The sequence below is a fragment of the Mustela lutreola genome, chromosome 7 (genome assembly GCF_030435805.1).
Source record: "Mustela lutreola isolate mMusLut2 chromosome 7, mMusLut2.pri, whole genome shotgun sequence".
Lineage (NCBI taxonomy): Eukaryota > Metazoa > Chordata > Mammalia > Carnivora > Mustelidae > Mustela > Mustela lutreola.
In genome coordinates, this window is record NC_081296.1 from 126,145,187 (window position 1) to 126,166,840 (window position 21,654).

General features: G+C 39.5%; 2 protein-coding genes across 12 annotated transcripts in view; one reads left to right on the forward strand and one right to left on the reverse strand.

Moving 5' to 3' along the window:
- Window positions 1–16,647, forward strand: part of EML5 (EMAP like 5) — a 177,834-nt gene extending 161,187 nt beyond the window's left edge. For 2 of the 3 annotated variants that reach the window (XM_059182578.1, XM_059182579.1), the window contains 11 exons: window positions 3,094–3,267; window positions 3,938–4,146; window positions 6,566–6,723; window positions 7,978–8,092; window positions 9,346–9,534; window positions 9,706–9,878; window positions 11,162–11,324; window positions 11,729–11,832; window positions 12,329–12,482; window positions 12,943–13,043; window positions 13,316–16,647. In XM_059182578.1, coding sequence (XP_059038561.1) covers window positions 3,094–3,267; window positions 3,938–4,146; window positions 6,566–6,723; window positions 7,978–8,092; window positions 9,346–9,534; window positions 9,706–9,878; window positions 11,162–11,324; window positions 11,729–11,832; window positions 12,329–12,482; window positions 12,943–13,043; window positions 13,316–13,352 — 1,577 coding nt within the window. In that variant the 3' untranslated portion in view covers window positions 13,353–16,647. Of the gene's footprint in view, window positions 1–3,093; window positions 3,268–3,937; window positions 4,147–6,565; window positions 6,724–7,977; window positions 8,093–9,345; window positions 9,535–9,705; window positions 9,879–11,161; window positions 11,325–11,728; window positions 11,833–12,328; window positions 12,483–12,942; window positions 13,044–13,315 lie in introns of those variants that run through there. The other variant, XM_059182580.1, reaches the window with a different exon arrangement.
- Window positions 16,648–16,988: 341 nt separating this feature from the next.
- The window catches only part of ZC3H14 (zinc finger CCCH-type containing 14), a 53,378-nt gene continuing 48,712 nt past the window's right edge, over window positions 16,989–21,654 (reverse strand). For 5 of the 9 annotated variants that reach the window (XM_059182588.1, XM_059182584.1, XM_059182586.1 and 2 more), the window contains 5 exons: window positions 20,407–20,527; window positions 18,938–19,074; window positions 18,558–18,649; window positions 17,690–17,796; window positions 16,989–17,245 (listed from right to left, as the gene is read on the reverse strand). In XM_059182588.1, coding sequence (XP_059038571.1) covers window positions 17,239–17,245; window positions 17,690–17,796; window positions 18,558–18,649; window positions 18,938–19,074; window positions 20,407–20,527 — 464 coding nt within the window. In that variant the 3' untranslated portion in view covers window positions 16,989–17,238. Of the gene's footprint in view, window positions 17,246–17,689; window positions 17,797–18,557; window positions 18,653–18,937; window positions 19,075–20,406; window positions 20,528–21,654 lie in introns of all 9 variants that reach the window. The other 4 variants (XM_059182587.1, XM_059182583.1, XM_059182585.1 and 1 more) reach the window with 1 other exon arrangement.

Here is a 21,654-nt window from a genome sequence, read left to right on the forward strand (position 1 = left end):
TTACTAACATACAACACCCAGTGCTCATCCCAACAAGCGTGCTCCTTAAAGCTCCTCACCCATCTAGCCCATCCCCCACCCGACCCCCATCCATCAACCCTCAGTTTGTTCTCTGTCATTAAGAGTCTGTTATGGTTTGCTTCCCTCTTTATCCCCCTTCCCAAATGTTCATCTGTTCTATTTCTTAAATTCCACATAGGAGTAAAATCATAGGATTATTTGTCTTTCTCGGACATTTTGCTAAGCGTAATACTCTTTAGCTCCATCCACAGCATTGCATATGGCAAGATTTCGTTCTTTCTGATGACTGAGTTATATTCCATTGTGTATATATACCACGTCGTCTTTATCCATTCATCAGTCGGTGGATATCTGGTCTCTTTCCATAGTTTCCGAGGCTACTGTTGATGCTGCTATACTTAAGTTTGCCCGTCCTTCATATCCATTGCCTTCTACTGAATAAGAACATTCTAGTTTTAGTCCAGTACTTAAGTTTATTATGTTCAGTTTTTCACACATAAATACCCTATTTTATTACATGGTAAACTGTTCTTTAGTTTATTTGAGAGAGGGAGTGCACGTGCATAAGCAGGGGGAGGGCTGAAGGGAGAGGGTTCCAAACTGACTCCGCGCTGAGTGTGGAGCCTGGCACGACCCTGAGATCATGACCCAAGCTGAAATCAAGAACCGGATGTTTAACTGATTGAGCCACCCAGGTGCCCCTATATGGTACACTTTAAAGTCTGCGGTTTGTTTTTGTCTTTTTAAGATTTTATTTATTTGAGAGAGAGAGAGATCACAAGTAGGCAGAGAGGCAGGCGGAGAGAGAAAGAGGGAGAAGCAGGCTCCCCGCTGAGCAGAGAGCCCGATGCGGGGCTGGATCCCAGGACCCTGAGATCATGTCCTGAGCCAAAGGCAGAGGCTTTAACCCATTGAGCCACCTAGGCACCCAAGTCTGCAGTTTTGATTACTTACAGTTGCATAAATCTTTGAACAATTTTTTTTAATGATCTTAGATCCCTGGGTTAATAGATTTTAATTACTTTGAAAACTGTCAGATTTATCACTGTATACTATAAATTGTAAATGGTATATAATACCGTCTAAATTCATCAGAATGTTTTCTTTGGAAACCAAAATGTCTCTATTTTTACAATAACACAAGCAGATATGTAATTTGAAACAAATGCACTTTAGTATTTGGCTTATTTTACTAAAAGTACTTATGTTCTGGGGCACCTGGGTGGATGTGAGTTAACTGCCTTCAGCTCAGGTCATGATCCTGGGGTCCTATAATCAAGCCCTGTGTGAGGCTCTCTGTTCAGCAGGGTGTCTGCTTCTCCCACTCCTGTGCTTTCTCTCACTCTCAAATAAATAAAATCTTTAAAAAATATGTAAGTACTTATGTTCTGGAACTGAATTAGCTGCCAAATTGACTTATCTATTCATTTTTGTAGGCTACAGTTCATGAAGAAAATACAAAGCCCTGACTTTTTGACTTTGAAAATACAAAGAGCTGGGAAAAAATTTTAAACAGCACAAATGGGCTACACAGGATAAATAAAAACAGATATAATTTTTTGAAAGATTAGTAGTTTTGGGGTGACTGGTGGAACATGCGACACTTGATCTCAGAGTTGTGAGTTCACATCCTATGCGGGTATAGAGATTACTTAAAATCTTTTTATAGGGACAGCTGGGTGGCTTAGTGGGTTAAAGCCTCTGCCTTCGGCTCAGGTCATAATGCCAGGGTCCTGGGATCGAGCCCTGCATCGGGCTCTCTGCTCTGCAGGGAGCCTATTTCCTCCTCCTCTCTCTCTCTGCCTACTTGTGATCTCTGTCTGTCAAATAAATAAAATCTTAAAAAAAAAAAAAAAAACCAGAAAACTTTTTTTTAGAAGGGTGCCTGGCTGCTTAGTCAGACTAGTAGAATATGTGATTCTTGATCTTGGGGTCATGAGTTCAAGCTCCATATTGGGTGTAGAGTCTACTAAAATTTTTTTTTAATTAAAAAAAAAATCATGAAAAATAAATAAAAATAAAAAATAAGCAGTTTTATTTCTACCCTGAAATCCTATTTAGAAAAATTACACTGTCTTATAAAATAATATGAACTTAGCTTTTTACCAAATATCTGTCTATATGGCTGAAAATTTGTTTTGAGATCTATTCAGTTGCCTTTCTCAATTTATGCTTGCTTTTCATCTCTCCTTCAGATGACATAAGATATGGAATAATATTAGTAACTGATAGTAACAAAGATAGCATTCAGATAACTGAATATAATCTGATATTTAATTATTGCACAATATTTTTATATTTCCCCACATAATTACGTAAAGGTTTAACACATATCTAGGGGTTGAGCCCCACGTCGAGCCCTGCATCAGGCTCTCTGCTCCACAAGGAGCCTGCTTCTCCCTATCCAGCTCCCCTCGCTTGTGCTCACATGCTCTTTGCCCCCCCACCCCGTCCCGTCAAATAACTAAGCAAAATATTTTTTAAAAATTTAACACATATCTAAAACATGCATTATTTTAAAGCTTGTGACTGCCTAATTTTCTTGTCTAAATGTTATTTTCTCAAAAACGCAATTTGAACTATTGCCTGAAGAAGTATTTTGCATTTTTTCTTTTCCTTCCTCTTTCCTTTTCTCTCTTTACTTTTATTACAATTTCTTAATTGTGGTATAGTTGACACACAATGTGAGGTGAGTTTCAGGTGTCCAGTGTCATGACTGGACACGTGTGTGCATTCTTCTGCACTTGCCATGAGCATGGCTGCGATCTGTGACCGCACGTGCAATGCCGTCACGGTTCTGCCGCCTCGTATCTCCCACTCCCTCTCCTCCAGCTTGTCCATCCCCCACAACCCTCCCCTCTGGCAACCGTCAGCTCTTCGTATTTATGAGTGTTTCTTTTTTCTTTCTTTTTTTTTTTTTGAATTTAGTATTAGATTTGAGCTATTTTTTATTAAGTATACAGTCTTACTTTGGCACATACTTTTCCATGTTTCAGAAAATATGCATCAGCTATAGAAATGGAAACATTTGCAGTGGGCATATTATAACTTTTGGATTTTATCTTTATTTAGCTACCGCTCCTTCCATCCACATCTGGGATGCAGTGAACAAGCAGACTTTATCTATACTGAGATGCTACCATTCAAAGGGGGTGTGTTCAGTCAGCTTCAGTGCTACTGGAAAGCTATTGCTGTCTGTGGGGCTGGACCCAGAACACACTGTTACTATTTGGAGATGGCAGGAAGGTAGGGTTCTTTTTCCTTTTGTGATTTACAAAAACAGTAAGTATATTAGGGTAATATGAATTCTCTAGCATTTGCTTTACCTTAGTGATGAAACCATTTTTTATTTTAGCCCTCTACACAGCTGATGTTACTTTTGGTATGTTCCATTTTAAAAACTCAGTGAAAGAAGCTCACAAAACATAAATCAGTGAAAGTTATTACTACTATATACGATGCACTGCTCTTTCCTTTCAGTAAGAAACTATATGTGAGTCTCTTTGCAATCATTATTTGATTGGTTATGGAGGGTCTTAGTCAAGGATGGAAACAAAGTATATCGTGACAATGACCATCAAAAGGGTAATATTACTTACACTTTAGACAAAACTTTTCTATAGCTTATATCTAGCTGTTATAAAAAGTGAAGTTCACAGAGCCACACAGAAGAAAGTAAGCTGTAATTTCTAAAATCTGGCATGGGCCTTCAGTGATAATAAAGCTCCCGTTAATACAACCCTTGAGAAACTATGTCAGAAGGACTCTTTCCACAGGTCCTGTGATTGCTAGGTAGCGGCTAGGTAGCTGTGCAAGGGGTATGCTGCCTCATAAGTATTTGTTTTTTGAACTATATACTTTTTGTGTAAAAATTAGCATTTTATACTAACCTCATTAATTTTGTTGTCCCAATCAGGTACCAAAATTGCCAGCAGAGCCGGTCACAACCAACGTATTTTTGTGGCCGAATTCCGACCAGATTCAGATTCCCAGTTTGTCTCTGTGGGAGTCAAACACGTGAAGTTCTGGACACTGGCAGGAAGGGCTCTTCTTAGCAAAAAAGGGCTCCTGAGCACAGTGGAAGATGCCCGGATGCAGACCATGCTTGCTGTTGCATTTGGTGCAGTATGTCTCTTAAAATGCATGTGCTAGTGTATCTTGGAATTACAGAAATTGGACTACTTTCAATTTTCTCTTTCCTTTTTTTTAATATTTTACTTATTTATTTGTCAGATAGCGAGCGAGTAAGCATAGGCAGGCAGAGTGGCAGAGGGAGAAGCAGGCTCCTTGTCAAGCAAGTAGCCCAAAATGGGACTCAATCCCAGGGATCAGGACCAGAGCCAAAGGCAGCCGCTTAACCGACTGAACCACCCAGGCATCCCTACTTTCAATTTTCTTATTTTAAATAGATAAGCCACCATAACCTTCTATGGCATTGTGACCCACTAATCATTACCTGTGTCCTGGTCATGCATACATTTCCCCTTTCAGAGTCTGATACTTTCAGAAATGAGGGAGTGGGAAAGAAAATTAATGAGGGTGAAGGATTATAATGCAACATTTAAGTCCTGAGGCTATTGCCATTCTTAAAAGCCTTCTATAATTTTGTCATTGTCACCCTAAAACTCCTAAAATTTCTATTCTCCTAGTTGTTCCTCATAATCCTAAAGATTGGTCAGAATACAGAAAGATGAATCAGGAAATGTGATTTTCTACTGCTTAAGGTGTGATGGGGTTTAGGATTTCCTTTGCTTTCTATCATCATAAATCACTGCTTAGCACATACTTGGAAGTGCTCCGAGCCAGTGCTGCTCACTCCACTCACTCAGCTCACTCTGAGGAGGAAGGAGAGCACAATTCCTGGCCGGCACAGAATGTTCTAGAGAGCCTATCCCGCCCCTCCCCCACCCCATCTAGGCTGACGGATCACAATCCACAGCTCTTTCCTTTAATACTCGGTACCGTGCCCAGACTTTTTAAATCCTTCTGTGCATTGAAAACCTAAGTGGATTCCCTTACTAACATGTTTATGTGGGTATGTAATATGAAGAAAATCATACTTTTAGAAACTTTAAGCACATGTTTTTGAGAAGAAGACCGTTGTAAATGTTGGTTGTACCATGTCAGATTTCCGTTAAACATTTTGGGCCTTCATTACGTAAGACCAGTAATCATTATCTAGCAGAAAAAAATCACACATTCAAATGCTTCTGGCATTTAATTTGTCTGTGTAATTTTCTTTCTGGATAAAATTTCTTGTGTAGCCAGTTGCCTATGCCCAACAGGAAAATAAACTTGAAGACTAAAATGTTAGTCATAATTGATAGATGTTTGAAGCAACAGTACGATCAGGGTGTTTCGTTACATAGAGAGATGGGTTTATGTCCAGTTTAGGCTCTTTTTGCACATCCTCTTTGCCAAGGGGCTAAAAGCAAGGGAGGTAAAATACTGGTTTCTATACCTGAAGCATTTGCATTCTAATTGCAGGTAAGGCAGAGATTAATGATGCTTCTAGATGACAAATGTAATTATTGTTATCTAAATATAAGGCACAGAGAAAATGCGTAAATGCTGAGGAATTTGGAGTCACATTAAATCGTTGATGGGGGTGCACCTAGCTGGCTCAGTCCCTGGAGCGGGCGACTCTTGATCCCCCCAGTCAGGAGCTCGAGCTGCACGTTGGGGATAGAGAGGACTTAAAAAAAATTGTTGTAGGGAAATTAATATACCAACCATATAGTATTCTCAGAGAGATTAAAGAAAACCTTTGTTCTGTTGTAATTCAAAATTAATTTTCCTATCGGTTCTTTCCATGTTGTTTCTGGTGAAAGATCTGGTACCAATGGCTCCAACAGTGAAGCTAAAATGGATGAAAATAGCACATGATACAGAATTTCTCCAGTCTTCACATAAAGGAAGTAGGCTGCAATCTTCAGAGTGATCTAAAGTGCTATTACTTTTGGCACCTTATCAAATTTATCATATTTTGTATCACATTGACTTTGCTATTTTAAGAAGCCATGGCAAACACTGATTTCATATATAACTTCATGAATTAGTGAAGCTCAAAAATTCCCACAGCTTTGCTCTATTCATGAATTCTATACATAGTTTTACTTTCCGTGACAAAATACCAACCTGGTGAAAACTTACTTTCACGTCCTGTTCCTACTTTTCTTTTACTCTCAATTGACTAATGACCTCAAGTTATTTCTCGGGCAGCTGAAGGGAAGCAACCCAAAGGGATGATATATTTTAGAAATGGACAGGACTCTGGAGCCTGAACTCCCTCATTTTACACGTGAAAAAGTTGGTTCCTCCTAGAGGTTACGAATCTGAGGTCAGTCCAGTGAACGAGCAGCAGAGCCGCACAGCAGGCCCTGACAAAGCCATTAGGGTTTTCTGGTCCCTGCCCATGGCTTTCCCCCAACCCCCCACTGGGCCATGTGGGAGGGAGGCCACACTTAGGGTAGAGAATGGTGTCTGTTTCATCTGTATTTGAACTTTTGATGAGTTTATCTCCCCCTTCCCCACTCCTTTTCAGAATAACTTGACGTTTACAGGTACTATCAGTGGAGATGTCTGTGTGTGGAAAGATCACATATTGTGTAGAATCGTGGCCAGAGCTCACAACGGGCCTGTGTTTGCCATGTACACCACGCTGCGGGATGGCCTTATTGTGACCGGTGGCAAGGAAAGGCCGTGAGTCCTTCTGTGCATGGCCTCACTGTGTGTCTGTGTGTTGGGCTCAGCCTGTGGTTTGCAGTTCATTATTCTAGTTCTTTCTAGAATATCCCCTCTGCATTTCCTCCTGTGCTTCACTCTTATTGCCTCTGATGTGCCTTCTTGTTGACTCTTAAATGCTGGTCTTTAAAGTCTCTTGTAATTTTTTTTCATATTGTATATAGAAGCCTAGACCCCAGTAATCAGGGTGAGAATTTCTTTGAGGTAGTAGTGAGGCACACAGAGAACTGATTTCGGCATGTTTGTATCCGGTGTGTATTTGCTAGGTCAGAGGGGACCTGTGGGAAAATCTCTGCCCTCACCCAGGATGCACCTGGACTGCCTGCTCCCTTCTTTGTCTGGACGGACACTTGCTGTCTCAGCAGAGGATGAGAGGCTGCTGGAAACAAACTGCCTTGTTTGCTTCTCCTTGAGGCAAACTTGTGACATAAAATTATGTCATACAGGGCTTCAAAAATTTAAGTCTAAGGAAAGGCCTTTTTCTGAGTGCTTTGGAAACCTCCCAGAAGCCAGATACTTAGAATTGATTTTCTGCCAACATATTCATGTGAAAATGCAGTGTTTATGTGTCCAAGCAGTACATTTCCAGAAAGGATTGAGAGAAGCCCCGGGTATGAAGCACAAATGCAGTAGCTTTTGTCTTTCACATGGGCATGTTTTTGTCCTAAGACAAGCAGTTCATCTCACAGATAGAAAATAAAATTTTACATTCTTCAGACTCCCAAGTGAAAAACCATAAATGGGCTATATTCTGTCTTTTCCATATTACTCTGATGCTAGGGTTTCCCACATGCCACATACTCTGCACACCTCTGCTCGTGGGCAGCCGCTGAGTTGGGTGCTTTCATCACGGGAGGAAAGGTGCTTACCTTTTGGCCATTAAAAATAATCGTCTATAGCATAGCATCTGTAATCTTATCTGGCCTTACATTTTCATTATCACTTTAACATCACACATTATTTTTACACATTTTCTTAATCAAGAGAATACATTATGTAGGGGGGTGGGATCTAGGTAAGATTATGCTTATGTCAGAAAAATGAGGTAAAATCGGTTTAAACTGAATGAAGTACTGTGTATCTTAAAATTGCTCTAAAAAGTTAATATTGGGGCCTTTTTTTTTCTATTCTGCTTATAATTTAGTATTTGTTTATTTCAAAAATTATTTGGAATAGCTAATAAATGCTTATTTTGGTTTGGGTTGTTACTAGGTCAAAAGAAGGAGGAGCAGTCAAACTGTGGGATCAGGAGCTGAGGCGATGCCGCGCCTTCAGGCTCGAGACCGGACAAGTCACTGACTGTGTTCGTTCTGTGTGCAGAGGCAAAGTAAGAAAGATGTTCCTTGAGCCATTACGGTGCGGCAGAAAGTAGAGGACAGTTACTCGTGGGGTTCTCTCACCCTCTGGCACTTGATGAATGATAGAAAAGATGAGTTTGCTTGTCGGCCATCCTCTGCCACCCCTGCTTCCAGTGCTGGGCCAGCCAGAAGACAGGGGGCCGCTCTTCTCAGTACTCTAGGCCAGCCTCTGTGTGTTCTTGAATCTGTTGGTTCAGCTGTGGTAGGCAGAAGTGGAATTTCTTGCCAGTCAACGCATTTTGATTAGACCAGCTTTTTTTTAAGTACTCTCCCCTGCAACGTGGGCTTAAACTCATGACCCCAACACCGAGTCGCTCACTCTATTCACTCTACCAACTAAGCCGCCCAGGTGCCCCATCTGTTTGTTTTTTTTCAAACACCCATTACCATAAAAAATGTTGACAATGCATGAACTTTCAGTGAGTCTATTTAGAAATCATACACGTGTTATTCTCAGTCCATGTATGCATTGGTTAAACTTACCTTTTTAAAAATTTTTTATTAATGTATAATGTATTATTTGCCCCAGGGGTACAGGTCTGTGAATTTTCAGGCTGACACATCTCACAGCACTCGCCATATCACCTTCCCTCCCAGTGTCGATAACCCAACCACCCTCTCCATACTCCCCCCTCCCCCCAGCAACTTTGTTTCCTGAGATTAGGAGTCTCTTACAGTTTGTCTCCCTCCTGATCCCATCTTGTTACATTTTTTCCCCTCCATACCCCCCAAACCTGTCTTTCTGATTGACTTATTTCACTCAGCAGGATACCCTCTAGTTCCATCCACATCGTTGCAAATGGCAAGATTTCTTTTTTGATGGCTGCATAGTATTCCATTGTGTATATATACCACCAAACTTACATTTATACTTCCCTCAACTAAAATCCAGTACTTTCTTCCTGTATCCCAGTGCAGTTACACCTCCTTGTAAATCTTCAGCTTAAAATAGAGGCCAAGTTCAGACTCTGACGGGCAAAGCCAGGTGCTGGGATACTAGAGCACAGTTGTGTTCTTTTACATGGACTCTGCCAGGCAGCCCAGGCCAGTGCTCCTGCGGGTGTGCCTCTAGTCAAAGGAAACCGCAGGAGCTAAGGCCTGGCTTGCTCCTAGAGCAGTCACAGCAGAAAGTTCTTTGAAAGGAGGTCAGTAGGGTCCTTTTTAAGTTATTGAAAGCAACTGTTGTATTACATTAAATGTATTGGTCCCATTTGTGTTTTAGGGCAAGATCCTAGTTGGGACAAGAAACGCAGAGATCATTGAAGTTGGAGAGAAGAATGCAGCATGTAATATTTTAGTTAATGGCCATGTGGACGGACCCATATGGGGACTGGTGACACATCCTTCCCGGGATTTTTTCCTTTCTGCTGCGGAAGATGGGACAGTGAGACTCTGGGATATTGCTGATAAAGTACGTAGTTTTCTTTCTTGAAGTTAGAATTTCTAAGGATGGTGTAAGTCCTAAATTGCTAGCACTTAAATAACTATTTGAGAATTATATTGAGAATTTTGAAAAGAAATTGGTTTACTTTATAAGTACTCTATTTAATGTAGTTCTCTATGACTCTTGGTTCTTATGCAGAAGATGTTAAACAAAGTGAATTTGGGACATGCTGCCCGTACCGTGTGTTACAGCCCTGAAGGGGATATGGTGGCTATTGGAATGAAAAATGGAGAATTTATTATTTTGCTGGTGAGCTCTCTAAAAATATGGGGAAAGAAGAGAGACAGACGATGTGCAGTCCATGATATCAGGTTAGTCAACAAGTGGAATAGAATTTTTAATATATACATTCTTAATGACCCAGGTTACACTTGGAAACAGGTCCTTGGAGCCTATAGCATTTAATGACATCCTACACTGTATGCTGGAATGTGGCTGTTTGTATGCTTATTTACTGCTTGCTGCATTATCTACCCATTGGCACCAACTATGGTGCCTTATAACGGCATGTCCTTTGGGGGATGTTTGGCGAGTTAGTATCACACTGGATGTGTCCAGCAAGTTGAGTCATCCAAGAATTATGTTCCACTGTACAGAAGAGAGGCATCTGTCCTTTCTAAGTTGTCAACCTGGAGAATTAAAGTCGTAACTGCACATCTCAATTGAATATTTAGTCACTCAGTTAATGAGTTCTCATCAGGGCACCTGGGTGGCTCAGTTGGTTGAGTGCCTGACTCCCCCTCAAGTCACTATCTCGGTCCCGGGACCAAGCCCCTTGGTGGGCTCCCTGCTCAGTGGGAAGTCTGCTTCTCCCTGTTCCTCTGCTGCTCCCCTCTCAAATGAATAAAATACTAAAAAAAAAAAAAATTAATACTCCCCAAACACCTATGCCCCAGACTCTGAATTCTTGAATGTTTACATTCCAGTGTGTAAGCTTATTTTGACAATGGCTACCATTTACTGGGTATTTCTGTGAGATCAAGATTTTTGAATCCAGTTGTTAAAAGCTTGCATTCTTTTCATTAGTAAAAACCCTTTTACACATAAAACCTTCCTCAGAATTTCAATATATATATAAACTTCCTGCAGGCCCATTTTCCTAAAGAACCTCGACTGAATTGTCCCATACTATTTCCCATGCCCACTAGGCATGTGTTTGTCTTTTAAGGTAACTCCCAAACTTCAGGTAGTGTCACTTCATCTGTAACCTGAGGCAAATTAATCTGGTCTGTTTCCAGATGAAGGAATCCTAGCTTGGTAAATTTGGTGTATTATATAACTGAAAGAGTTATGTATATGTTAGTGGCTTTTTCAAAACTTAGATCTTTTTAAAGGAAACAGATGAAGAAACAGGAGCCACTTAAAACTGTAGTAGAGTGTAAGCTTTCTGTTTCATGTAACACACATAAAATCTCAATATACACAGTCAGTTGTGTGTATTCTGAGTAAAACTTGTATCTTTGGGTTAATCTACTTGAGGCCAGATCACACACGTACTCATTTTTGAGAGGTAGAAAACAAGTCACTGGTTTTAAATGTTTATGGGATTTAATGTGGTCTAATGTGTCTTTCACGTGTTTTATTACCTCTCCAGATTTAGTCCAGATTCCCGGTTTCTGGCAGTGGGCTCTAGTGAGAACTCAGTGGATTTTTATGACCTAACGTTGGGTCCCACCCTTACCAGAATCAGCTACTGCAGGGACATTCCCAGCTTTGTCATTCAAATGGACTTCTCTGCAGACAGCAGGTATCTCCAGGTACGATACCAGTAACAGAAAAGCCAGTTTACACAAGCTAATACTGTTAGCAGAAGCATTTACAACGGAGTTTTAGGGATGCCTGGCTGGCTCAGTCAGCAGAGCCTTTGACTCTTAAATCTCCAAGCTGTGAGTTCGAGCCCCACATTGGCCAATAACTTTCTGAAAAACTCCTGAGTTCCAGAACTTCTGAACTCTTGCCTTTATTTACTCTTCACTGTTTCTGCATTAATATCCTATTCTTTCTAGTCCTCGTCTCCATTTTTTCTAACAGGCTTTTGTAGTCATGGTTAATGTTAGGATGTTAGAAATATAAATCAAATAGCACACTGCCAGTTATCCTATAGCCTTCTGCTGTGTCTCTCACATAATGGAATTCTTGTCCCATTTTAACATGATACAAGGTCTCCACTGGTTGCTATAAACGACATGTCTATGAAGTGCCTTCAGGAAAGCCTGTTACGGATCTGGCCACCATGGATAGGATCACTTGGGCTACATGGACTAGGTAAGAACTGACTGAAGGTCAGCCAAGAAAACTGGAAAATCCTATTGCTCAACAGTTAGAGCCATTCCACTAGGGAACAGTAGTTGAGTTTTATGTTTGTTACCGTATCTTGAATTCTTCCGAAGAGGATGATGACAGGTTTATGCTGGAACTTCTATTCATTGAACACAGTCCCATGCTTTATCAGAGTTAAAAGCCTTTAAAGAGGCCCTGATAATTTTAACAGTCTGTTTAATAACAAGCAATAAAACCACATACTGGGTACTATTAAGCAATTGTATTACTTATCTAAAGGAATGCTATCTTGCAGTTATTAGAAATGGAACCTTATAAATTTGTTGTTTAACAGGTAACCATGAGTAGTCATCTTTTTTAATCCATCAAGTTCCTAAAGCATAAAAGCATCTTTTAAAGTAACATAATTAAGTAGGGATTAATTAACAAAAACCTTTTCAGTGTTTGCTATGGTGGATTTTCTTTAATTCCTTCCCTCTAGTATTCTAGGGGATGAAGTTATGGGAATCTGGTCCAGACACACTGAGAAAGCCAATGTCAACTGTGCCTGCGTATCTCATTCAGGAATCAGCCTCGTAACAGGAGATGACTTTGGCATGGTTAAGTTATTCGACTTCCCGTGTCCTGAAAAATTTGTAAGTTTTTGTTTGGTTTTGGTTTTTCATGTAGCTTTACGAGTTTAGGTATCTGATCATTAGTACTTCTTCCCCCATAATGTAATACCTAAATATGTTACCGTCTTCTGATTTGGAAACATTTAGGTTCCTAAAATCTTTTCAAAACTTCCTCAATCCCTTACTCTGAAGTAAAAGCTTTTAGAAATCATCTCCCCATACCAAGTAACACCATCTTTGCAAACTATCCTAATAAAGCTGTGATTAGCCTTTTTATCAAACCTTTACTCACAAGTTTCAAATGCTTTTCCTCCGAGGAAAATGTTCAGAGTGCCTGGAGACATCTGACTGCCCAAATTTGGTGCAGATCTATTAACTAACATTAGTAATGCTGGCTGTGGGCCAAACTGCCTACCTCTCTTCATAGCCCATGATAGAGATCTAGGGTTCCAACATCCTGAGCTTTCTCGTTGTTTTTCAGGCAAAGCACAAAAGGTTCTTCGGTCATTCACCTCATGTGACAAATATTCGATTTACCAGCGGTGATCGACATGTTGTTAGTGCTGGAGGTGATGACTGCAGGTGAGTAACTTTCTCAGCCGAAGAACAGACTATCTTACTAGTTATTAAGAGATCTAGTGTCACTATATCAGATGACAGACTGCAAGCCATCAACCTAGGAAGGTAGCATAACTGGCCAGCTCAATGGAGGCTCATACAATGGCAATATGAAATAAAAGGAGTTAATGAAAAATTGTATACATTTATGATTTGAAAGCTCTTACTTAAACTTCTGAAAATCTAGAAACATAATGAACTCACTGCCTTTTTTTTTTTTTCTTTCCTGACTGCAGTTTATTTGTCTGGAAATGTGTACATATGCCTCACTGAAAGATATGGGCGCCAAGAAGACTCTCTATAAATTAACAGCCTTGAGAGACCAGAATTACAGAAGAGGAAACAAAACAAAACAAAAACAGAACCAAACCTTGCATGGGCAAGTGGTGCTAACTTAGGATTGTAACAGGGATAAATGCCCAGAGTCATCCAAACAGAAGACAGATAAGTTCAAAATATTTGCTGTATGCACTGGATAACTGTCCATAATCCATACACTGCCAGACAATTACTTAAAGAAAGGATTGAATAAAGACTTGGTGAAAGGCAGCCCCCCATTCTGGGGAAGTGTGCAAACTTGACACACCTGCCAGGGAGGCTTAGGGGACAGCACCTTTCAAAAAACAAAACCTTAAAAACCCAAGTTGCTTAATTTTCATCCTCTCTTTAGCAAACTGTTTTTCTTTTTTAGGATTTATATTTTATTTTCAAGGTTCATTATTTAATGGCTTATTCTATCCTTGTGTTTGTTTACATAAGGAAAGGAAACACACCATCCCGTAAAGGATCACAGTTTTTAAAGGGCAAACATTATTTTCCCTAATGAAACACACACAAGCTTTACTGGAGAAGATAATGCTACTTAAGCATCGATAAACCTCTTCTTTAATAAGTGACATTTTTTCCCCTGGCAGTTTCACATTCAGGAACAAATCCCAAGTTAATAGTATATGATAACTACATTTTCATTTTTGAGCTGTTGATCCTTTTCAGAAGTCATCTCTATAACAGAGAAATTAAAACATGATTATAGTCTCATTAATGAAAAAGTAGTATGACGAAGAGTCCTTTCCAGTGGTGTACAGGTTCAAGTTTTAGACAGCAATAGTATTTAACCGGGAGAGCATACTGAATATTTAAAGATGTAGTGTAATAGAAACACTTGTTTAACATGTAGATTGACGTGTTCAAGGTCACATTTACAAAGCTAAATAATTTAGTAGCTCTTGAAATAAAATTTTTATAGCTTTCTTTTCTACTGGAAAAGTTATTAATTAGATGTATGCCACCCCATTAGGCTGACTTCCAAAAGGAATGAATACAGGTCCACTTGTAAAATTTGTCCATTAAAGTTCCTTTTTGGTGGATTAGGGCTTAACTCTTAGATATTTATCCCTATTCACTTTAATGCTGCCAAAGATCAGTACTTGCCGTTCAGGAATTTGCGGTTTAGCCTGTCCGTAGTTTCCTAAAGATGGGAGATTATGTAGATTACTACTTAAAATATATATTTTTCTAAGTGTGAAAAAGTTTAAGATGCTCTACTGGTCCTATGAATTTTTATTTCAATGTGTTAATTATCTCTATAGCATAACAGGTTTCTGAAAATCTCAGTCTGGTTCAACCTGACGTGAAGACTCCTGACACCTATTTTTAATGCCCAACACCTTGTAAATACTGAAAACAGAAAATGGCTGAACTGTATCACAGAAAGCCTAACCAGTGATTGAACATCGTCAGTTTTAAAGCTCTGAATAGTACCTGTGTCTGAAGACTGATTAAGGCATTAAGAAGCTTGATACATAAGGTCATATTCACATCAATGGATTCTCCTAAATTAAGCCCAATTTTAGAATATACTAATATTAAATGTCTATTCATGTGTAATAGAAAGAGCCATTCAATAAATTAAAGAAATTCCCCTGAACCACCACTCCCACTCACCCCTTCCACCTTTGAGCCTGTTGCAGTTTCAAATCTTCCTTCTGAGCCAAAGCTTCCCAGCTTTTGGCTAAAGAGAAATTACATTTCTATTACAGTACATGTAGAAACACTAATTACAGCCTTAGGTAAGTAATACAGATATAGGACAAAAATGCCTCTGCTGAATTCTCCAAGTAGCCAGCGTTAATGTCTGGTCAGCTTCACAACTAAAACTCACATTGATCTGAAGTAGTTCTCCCGCCACCCGCCTTGTTTATTCCAGCCATCAGCTAAGGGAAGGTGAATAACCATGACAGGTTATGAAGATTTTGACAGAGAAATACTTTCGTGTGCAGTATTTTAAGCTCCTGAATTTGTCACCTGAGGCTCTGGCCCCTTCAGTCCTGTTTTTGTACAGAAATATGTGACAAGAGTGCGCCACACCTGGTAGCCACCTCGTTCCCTCCCTCGTTACAATGCTTTTTTGATGGTGGTTCATTTTAAAAATTTGTTGGATAACTTGGTCTAGAGTTAACGTTAGCTTGCCCATAAACCACAGCAGCTAAAAGGTAACACTGAACTCTTAAATGTGTTTCCAGGCAGTATTTATTAAATGGTAAAAAATATCTGACTTTAGCATGTAACTGACTTGTAAAATGGCTGAACCAAACCACTTAGGCCCCATTTCCCATTTATGTTCTTTGTAATGGAATTAGGAATGTCATTTATAGTGATACTAGAAGTCTGAATTTCTAGAAATACACCGTAAGATGCTTTACTTCTTTGTAGAAGGAATTTAAGTAGCACTGGAATGAACAAATGCCTTAAATTCAGAGGAGTCCACTTTTTAGAATGAAGCAGAATGGTCATTTCACCCCAGCCTAACTTCGTGAGAGCTCTGTGTTCTCCTGTGCACTGTCTTTCCTCTTTCAATGTTTCAAGTTTTTTCTTAGGAACTGGCTCAGCAAAGTGCAACTTACAGATGGTTTAATAACTGGTTAATTCTTTCTTCCCCCAGTGGAAAAGCAATGACCACAAAAACAACTGCTCGTTTATATGCTCTTAATCATGGACTTTTTTACACATGTTGTTATCCCTCAGACACATAAGTCAATGAACTTTTTTTTTCCACAGTTAATTTGATCATGAGAGTGTTTGAGTCTTTATCTCTTTTGCATTAATTCGCTCTGTTCTAACCAACTTCTAGCTTATTTTTTAAAAAACTGCTGTACATCAAGTCCTTAAGATCAGTGATCCATTGGTTATTTAATTCTAAAGCATCTGACACTTTTGCCTTAACTATTTCAAAAATCACACACAGAAGATTATGTATTGATTCAGTAGTCCAAAAGTTTAGTCCTGTTTTGCAGTTTACCCATCAGATTTCTGTACTTAGTCATTTAAAATATACTATTTGAATCTAATTTTTACATTTAAAAAATTTTCTGTGGTTCTGAAAATGTTATTTTTCAGAATGTGAGATATATGTACAGTTATGATCTTGTGAGCTCAAAGTATGTTTTCTGATACCTTCTGTATATAGCATTGTAAAAAAAAAAATTTTTGTATAATTTTGTGATAATGCAGCCCCAAAATATTTATTTAAAAAGTGTATGTTAATAGTAAATGAAAGCATTTTAAGGAACTGTTGGATCTTTTTTGCATTTGTCATTCCGTTTTTACCCAACCCATCCTATCCCAGAAGGTAAGAACCATCCACTGAAGCAGCCCTCAACCCAAGACACCTGTATGATCATGCTTTCAAACTCAATTCACTTAAAATTAAAAAGCAGGACTGAATGACTATTTTATGCTGCCTCCACTCTTTGGGCCGCCACTCTGTTTTCACAGTGTATAATCCTTGGGAAAAGGGAACAAAATCCAATGTTTTAGAATAAGGATGCTCCTCTCTCTCAACACAGAGCAAACTGCAGCCCCGCACTGCCACTGTGACCACGGGGTAAATGCGGATACTTGAAATAGCAGTCAGGGTGCAAACACGCCTCCAATGTTTTAATAGAATGTAGCTTTTCCTTGAACGGTCTTTCCACAGTCAAATAACACCCAATGTTAAAACCACTTAATAAACTTACAAACTTGAAAAATTAGACACTTCAGATAGGCAATAAACTTCATATTATGAAAGCAATATATTCCAAGTTTCAAAGGTTTGACAAGTTTTGCAGAATATGTTCACCAGTAGATGGAAATTCCAGTCTTCTGCCAAGTAGGACAGTCATTCACTGAGTAAACAAAAAATTTTAATTAACTGCTTTATGTTCATACATACCCAGCTAAGGAGTATTTTCACACAATATTTGTTCTACAGATTACAATAGGTAAATACCAGATTTTTAAAAAATTATATAAAAGCTACATAAAAGATAATGATGGCATGTATTTAAATTTATAGGCCATACTAAAGCTTTCTGAAACTCTCTTCCAATGATTTATATTACTAATGCCAAGAAAACTGACGTGAGATTTGTAAGCAGTGTATATACAGAAGGTAAATCTGATCTGGAGATACCTAGGTGAATAAGCAATCACTGGTAAAACGGAATTTGGAAACATTTTCCAAGGACCCTGTATAATTGAAACAGGTGAGAAAAATCAAAGTGATCTTTTCCCCCTAATCTGTAGACTTACAAATCTAAGAAACCATTAGAAAGACTTTTAATTTTTACCTGGTTTGAGGTCGAATCCATTTCAAGGCATGTCGTGGTGGCACAGTAATGGTGGGATGATAAAACGTGCAGTCGGGTCTTGTACACTGAGTGTTAAACCTGCAGTGCTAAATACAAACAACAATCTCAACATCTGCAAAGCTAATACCAGTAAAAACAGGGCAACACGAGAGAAACATTTAATGGGGCAAGAGATACAGATATTTTAATACTAAAACCCTGACAAATGACCCCCCTCTCCAACACAAAATTCTAGTCAAAGATTTCAAAAGGAACCTCAGGATACAATACAAACTTCTAATCACCCCGCACACTGGCCCAACATCCCTTCTATCCATCGTACCCCGGACGCCTTCATGTACAGCCAGCTGCAGCTGGGGGATACGATGGCCAGAGCGCGCATTCACGCTGATCACCCGAACAGGAGGAGACGTGTCAATCGTCATACACAGAACATTAGAGCCATCAACGGAAGTACTACTGGACCTCATCATCTCAGTTTCTGACATGAGGTGGAATGTTTTAGAATAAAGATGCTCCTCTCTCTCAAAAAAAACCCACCCACATGCTTAGGCGTAGAGCGGAACGGAAACTAAGCAAAGGGAAGCTTCCCCCCGAAAGCCTAGAATATTAACCTCTGTTTCAGACCTCTTAATCTTAAAGGACCAGCTGGGGGCTCATACAACTAAGAACCTCAACGTCTTAAAGACCATAACATTAATTCTAACAAAAACAGAGACTGGGAGATGGGGGGTAGGGGGCAGGGGAAGACCATGGACATACAAGATGCCCAATTTGCTAGTGCTTTTACAGGCCTCAGAATTGAAAAGTTCCACTAAATCATTTTTGGGAAAATGAAAATTCTTACTTTTGGATGATAGAAGGGACATTCCATTTTCTTACAAGCAGGGAAATAACGGCACAGTTGTTGACTACTAGAAGGTGATGCTGGTGTTGCAACTGCTGACAAAAATAAGAAGATTGATCAAATTTGGCAAAATAATTTGTAATGCAATATACTGATGTTTTTATGAAAACCATTTTAAAAATATGAGAAGATTTATATATTCATTAGATAAAATACTTCAGAATGATACCAAATAGGCATATTTGCTCTTTAAAGACTGGTTAACGGATTCTGGCATGATAATTTATAAAACTCTTACCTTTTTTTTCCTTTAAAACAGTTTATAATCACAAAATATTTTCCATTTTTTACCTACTAGAGTAGTGCACAATGTCACTAACCTGGTTTTGGAGGCAGTACTGGAATTCTTCTACTCATGTGAGTGAAGGGACAATCTGGCTTAGTACATTTTGCATCATATTTACAGTTTGGATGAACAAATAAACATTTTTCAGCAAATTTACAATTGGGGAAGGCTCTATAAAACAAAAACATTTTTCACATTTATTTTCAGTGCATGATTAGTTTTGGTTTTTGGTTTGTTTTTTTTTTTTGTAGAGGCTCCTTACTCTCTCTCACTACTTGTTTTGAGAAACAGAACAGAAACGAGGGAAACTCAATTTTTTCTTAAACTAAGCTCTATGTTCAACTTGGGACTTGAAATCACAACCCAGAAATCAAGAACTGCATGCTCTACCGACTGAGCCAAACAGATGTCCAGGAAGCTCAATTTTTAAATGAGGCCAGGGTTCCTGGGTGGCTCAGTGGGTTAAAGCCTCTGCCTTCAGGTCAGGTCATGATCCCATGATCAGGGTCCTGGGATCGAGCCCCGCATCGGGCTCTCTGCTCAGCAGGTAGTCTGCTTCCCCCTCTCTCTCTGCTTGCCTCTCTGCCTACTTGTAATCTCCATCTGTCAAATAAATAAAAAAAAATCTTTAAAAAAAAAAATGAGGCCAGGTTTGGGGTGCCTCGGTGGCTCAGTCAGTTAAGCTTCTGCCTTTGGCTCAGTTCAAGATCCCAGGGTCCTAGGATCAACCCCTGCATCAGGCTCCCTGCTCAACAGGGAGTCTGCTTCTCCCTCTCCCTCTGCCCTTTCTCAAATGAATAAATAAAAAATTAAGAATTAAAAAAAAAGTAAAAAGAAATAATGAGGCCAGATTTCAAAAAAGGACACAGTAATCTATTCCGAAGTCTAAGGCAGTAACAGATTTTCAACTCAAACCATGACCCTGAAAGACAAAAGGGTTTTTTGTGTTAAAAATCAGACCATTTCCTGTTAGATACTTTATGAAGTGAACTCAATCTACTGAGCATAATATATGTACAAGGCACTGCTCCAAAAAGACTCATTCTGTGGTCTCCCTCCATGTACATCCATATTATTCTTACACCCAAACTTCCTTAAAGGAGTCAAAACATGGAGTTCTGTTTTGTTTTTATCTAAAAGCCATCCTCAAAGGTCATGCCATCAAGTCCAAAATGTTCTGTCATTAACTGTAACTAATTTTGTCCCCAGTGCCTTGGCAGTTGTGGATATGGACATGGACATGAACACGATGCACTCAAACCAGCGCAGCTAGAGAGAGAACTCTCTCCTTAAATGTACAGAAGCCTTCTCTCATCTCCCTGCTCCCCTAAACACACACACATGTATTACACATGGATGCTATTCTGGGAGGGCAACCATGAAGTGTCATTGCATTTAGTTATATGAATCAACCATGTCCACAGAAAAGAAAAACAAACAGAGTAAGATCTAAGATCTAGAAATTAACCCAAAGATCAGAATCCGCTTGCTGCAGCTACTCACTTGCACGGTGAAACAGGATGATGGTAAGCACACTCATCCCCATTTTTACAGGCAGGCCAGTACTTGCAACGCTCCAGAAGTTTTTCGGGTTTCTGGACCACACTCAGTTCACTCATCTCAGCTAAAAGGGGGAAAAAAGTTAAAAGTATCTCATTAATTAAGATCAATTCAGTACATGGCACCTGTAATACATTTCCCTCAAAACCCAGTCTTAAAATCTTATGTTCTTCTATGTCACAATCATACAAAACAGTTCAATATTCTAGTTAACGGAGGTAAGAGCCTGCTAGAAAAGGTCAGCAGGAAGGGGACTGCAGTTCTCACTGTGAGAGGCAAACCAGAGAGAGACGCTGCAACTACAGCCAGAGTTCTCACCCTAAACTCCAATGCTCAATATTATTTCAGAGATGAATTAAAATATGAGAGAGAAGGTGAGAGAGAGGAAAGAACGTCCAAGTAGGGAACCAATAAAATGAAATGAAAACTGCAAACACAAGGTGAAAAACAATGTGAACCAGGGCACCTGGGTGGCTCAGTCAATTAAGCATCCAACTTTGGCTCAGGTCATGATCTTGGGGTCCTGGAATCAAGCCTACCAGGGAGTTGGCTTGAGGATTATTTCTCCCTCTCCACCTGCCCCTCCCCCTCCTCATATTCTCTCAAATAAATCAAACTTAAAAAAAAAAAAAAAAAGAATGTGAACAAATACAAATATGTTCAGACATTGTAAGTGATACATACACAAAAGTGTTCGCACTCACTGAGGTATACACAGTTTGTTGTTAAGTCCACGTGGTAAACTCACATCAGTATGAGGAAAAGTTTTTTGCTTACAGTGGGTTACAATGGGCCATTACCTACAGCAACCCACTAGATCACCCATCAGTGAGCCTGGCTGGGTGTGAGATGATTGGTGACCGACAGCCTTGGTGAGGGGGAAATAAAGGCAGGTAAAAGCAAGAGGAGAGCAAGTGTATGCATCATCCATAGGGCTCACTGCCTGCTACTCCCTTGCGAGGTCATGTCCAATGACAATGTCAATTGCTAGGGTGTGGGAAAGTGGGCCCCATGTTGCCAGACTGTTTCCTGATTCAGAGAAAGCAAAAAACCATTTCATATGACATACAAAGTTTAAATCCAGGCAACTAATGCCCATGTAAAATGTAAAAAAGCCTAATAAATTCACAACCAAAGGCGATAATGACCTGCCAACTTCTGGACCAAGACATCCTAGCTTAAAAAGAACAA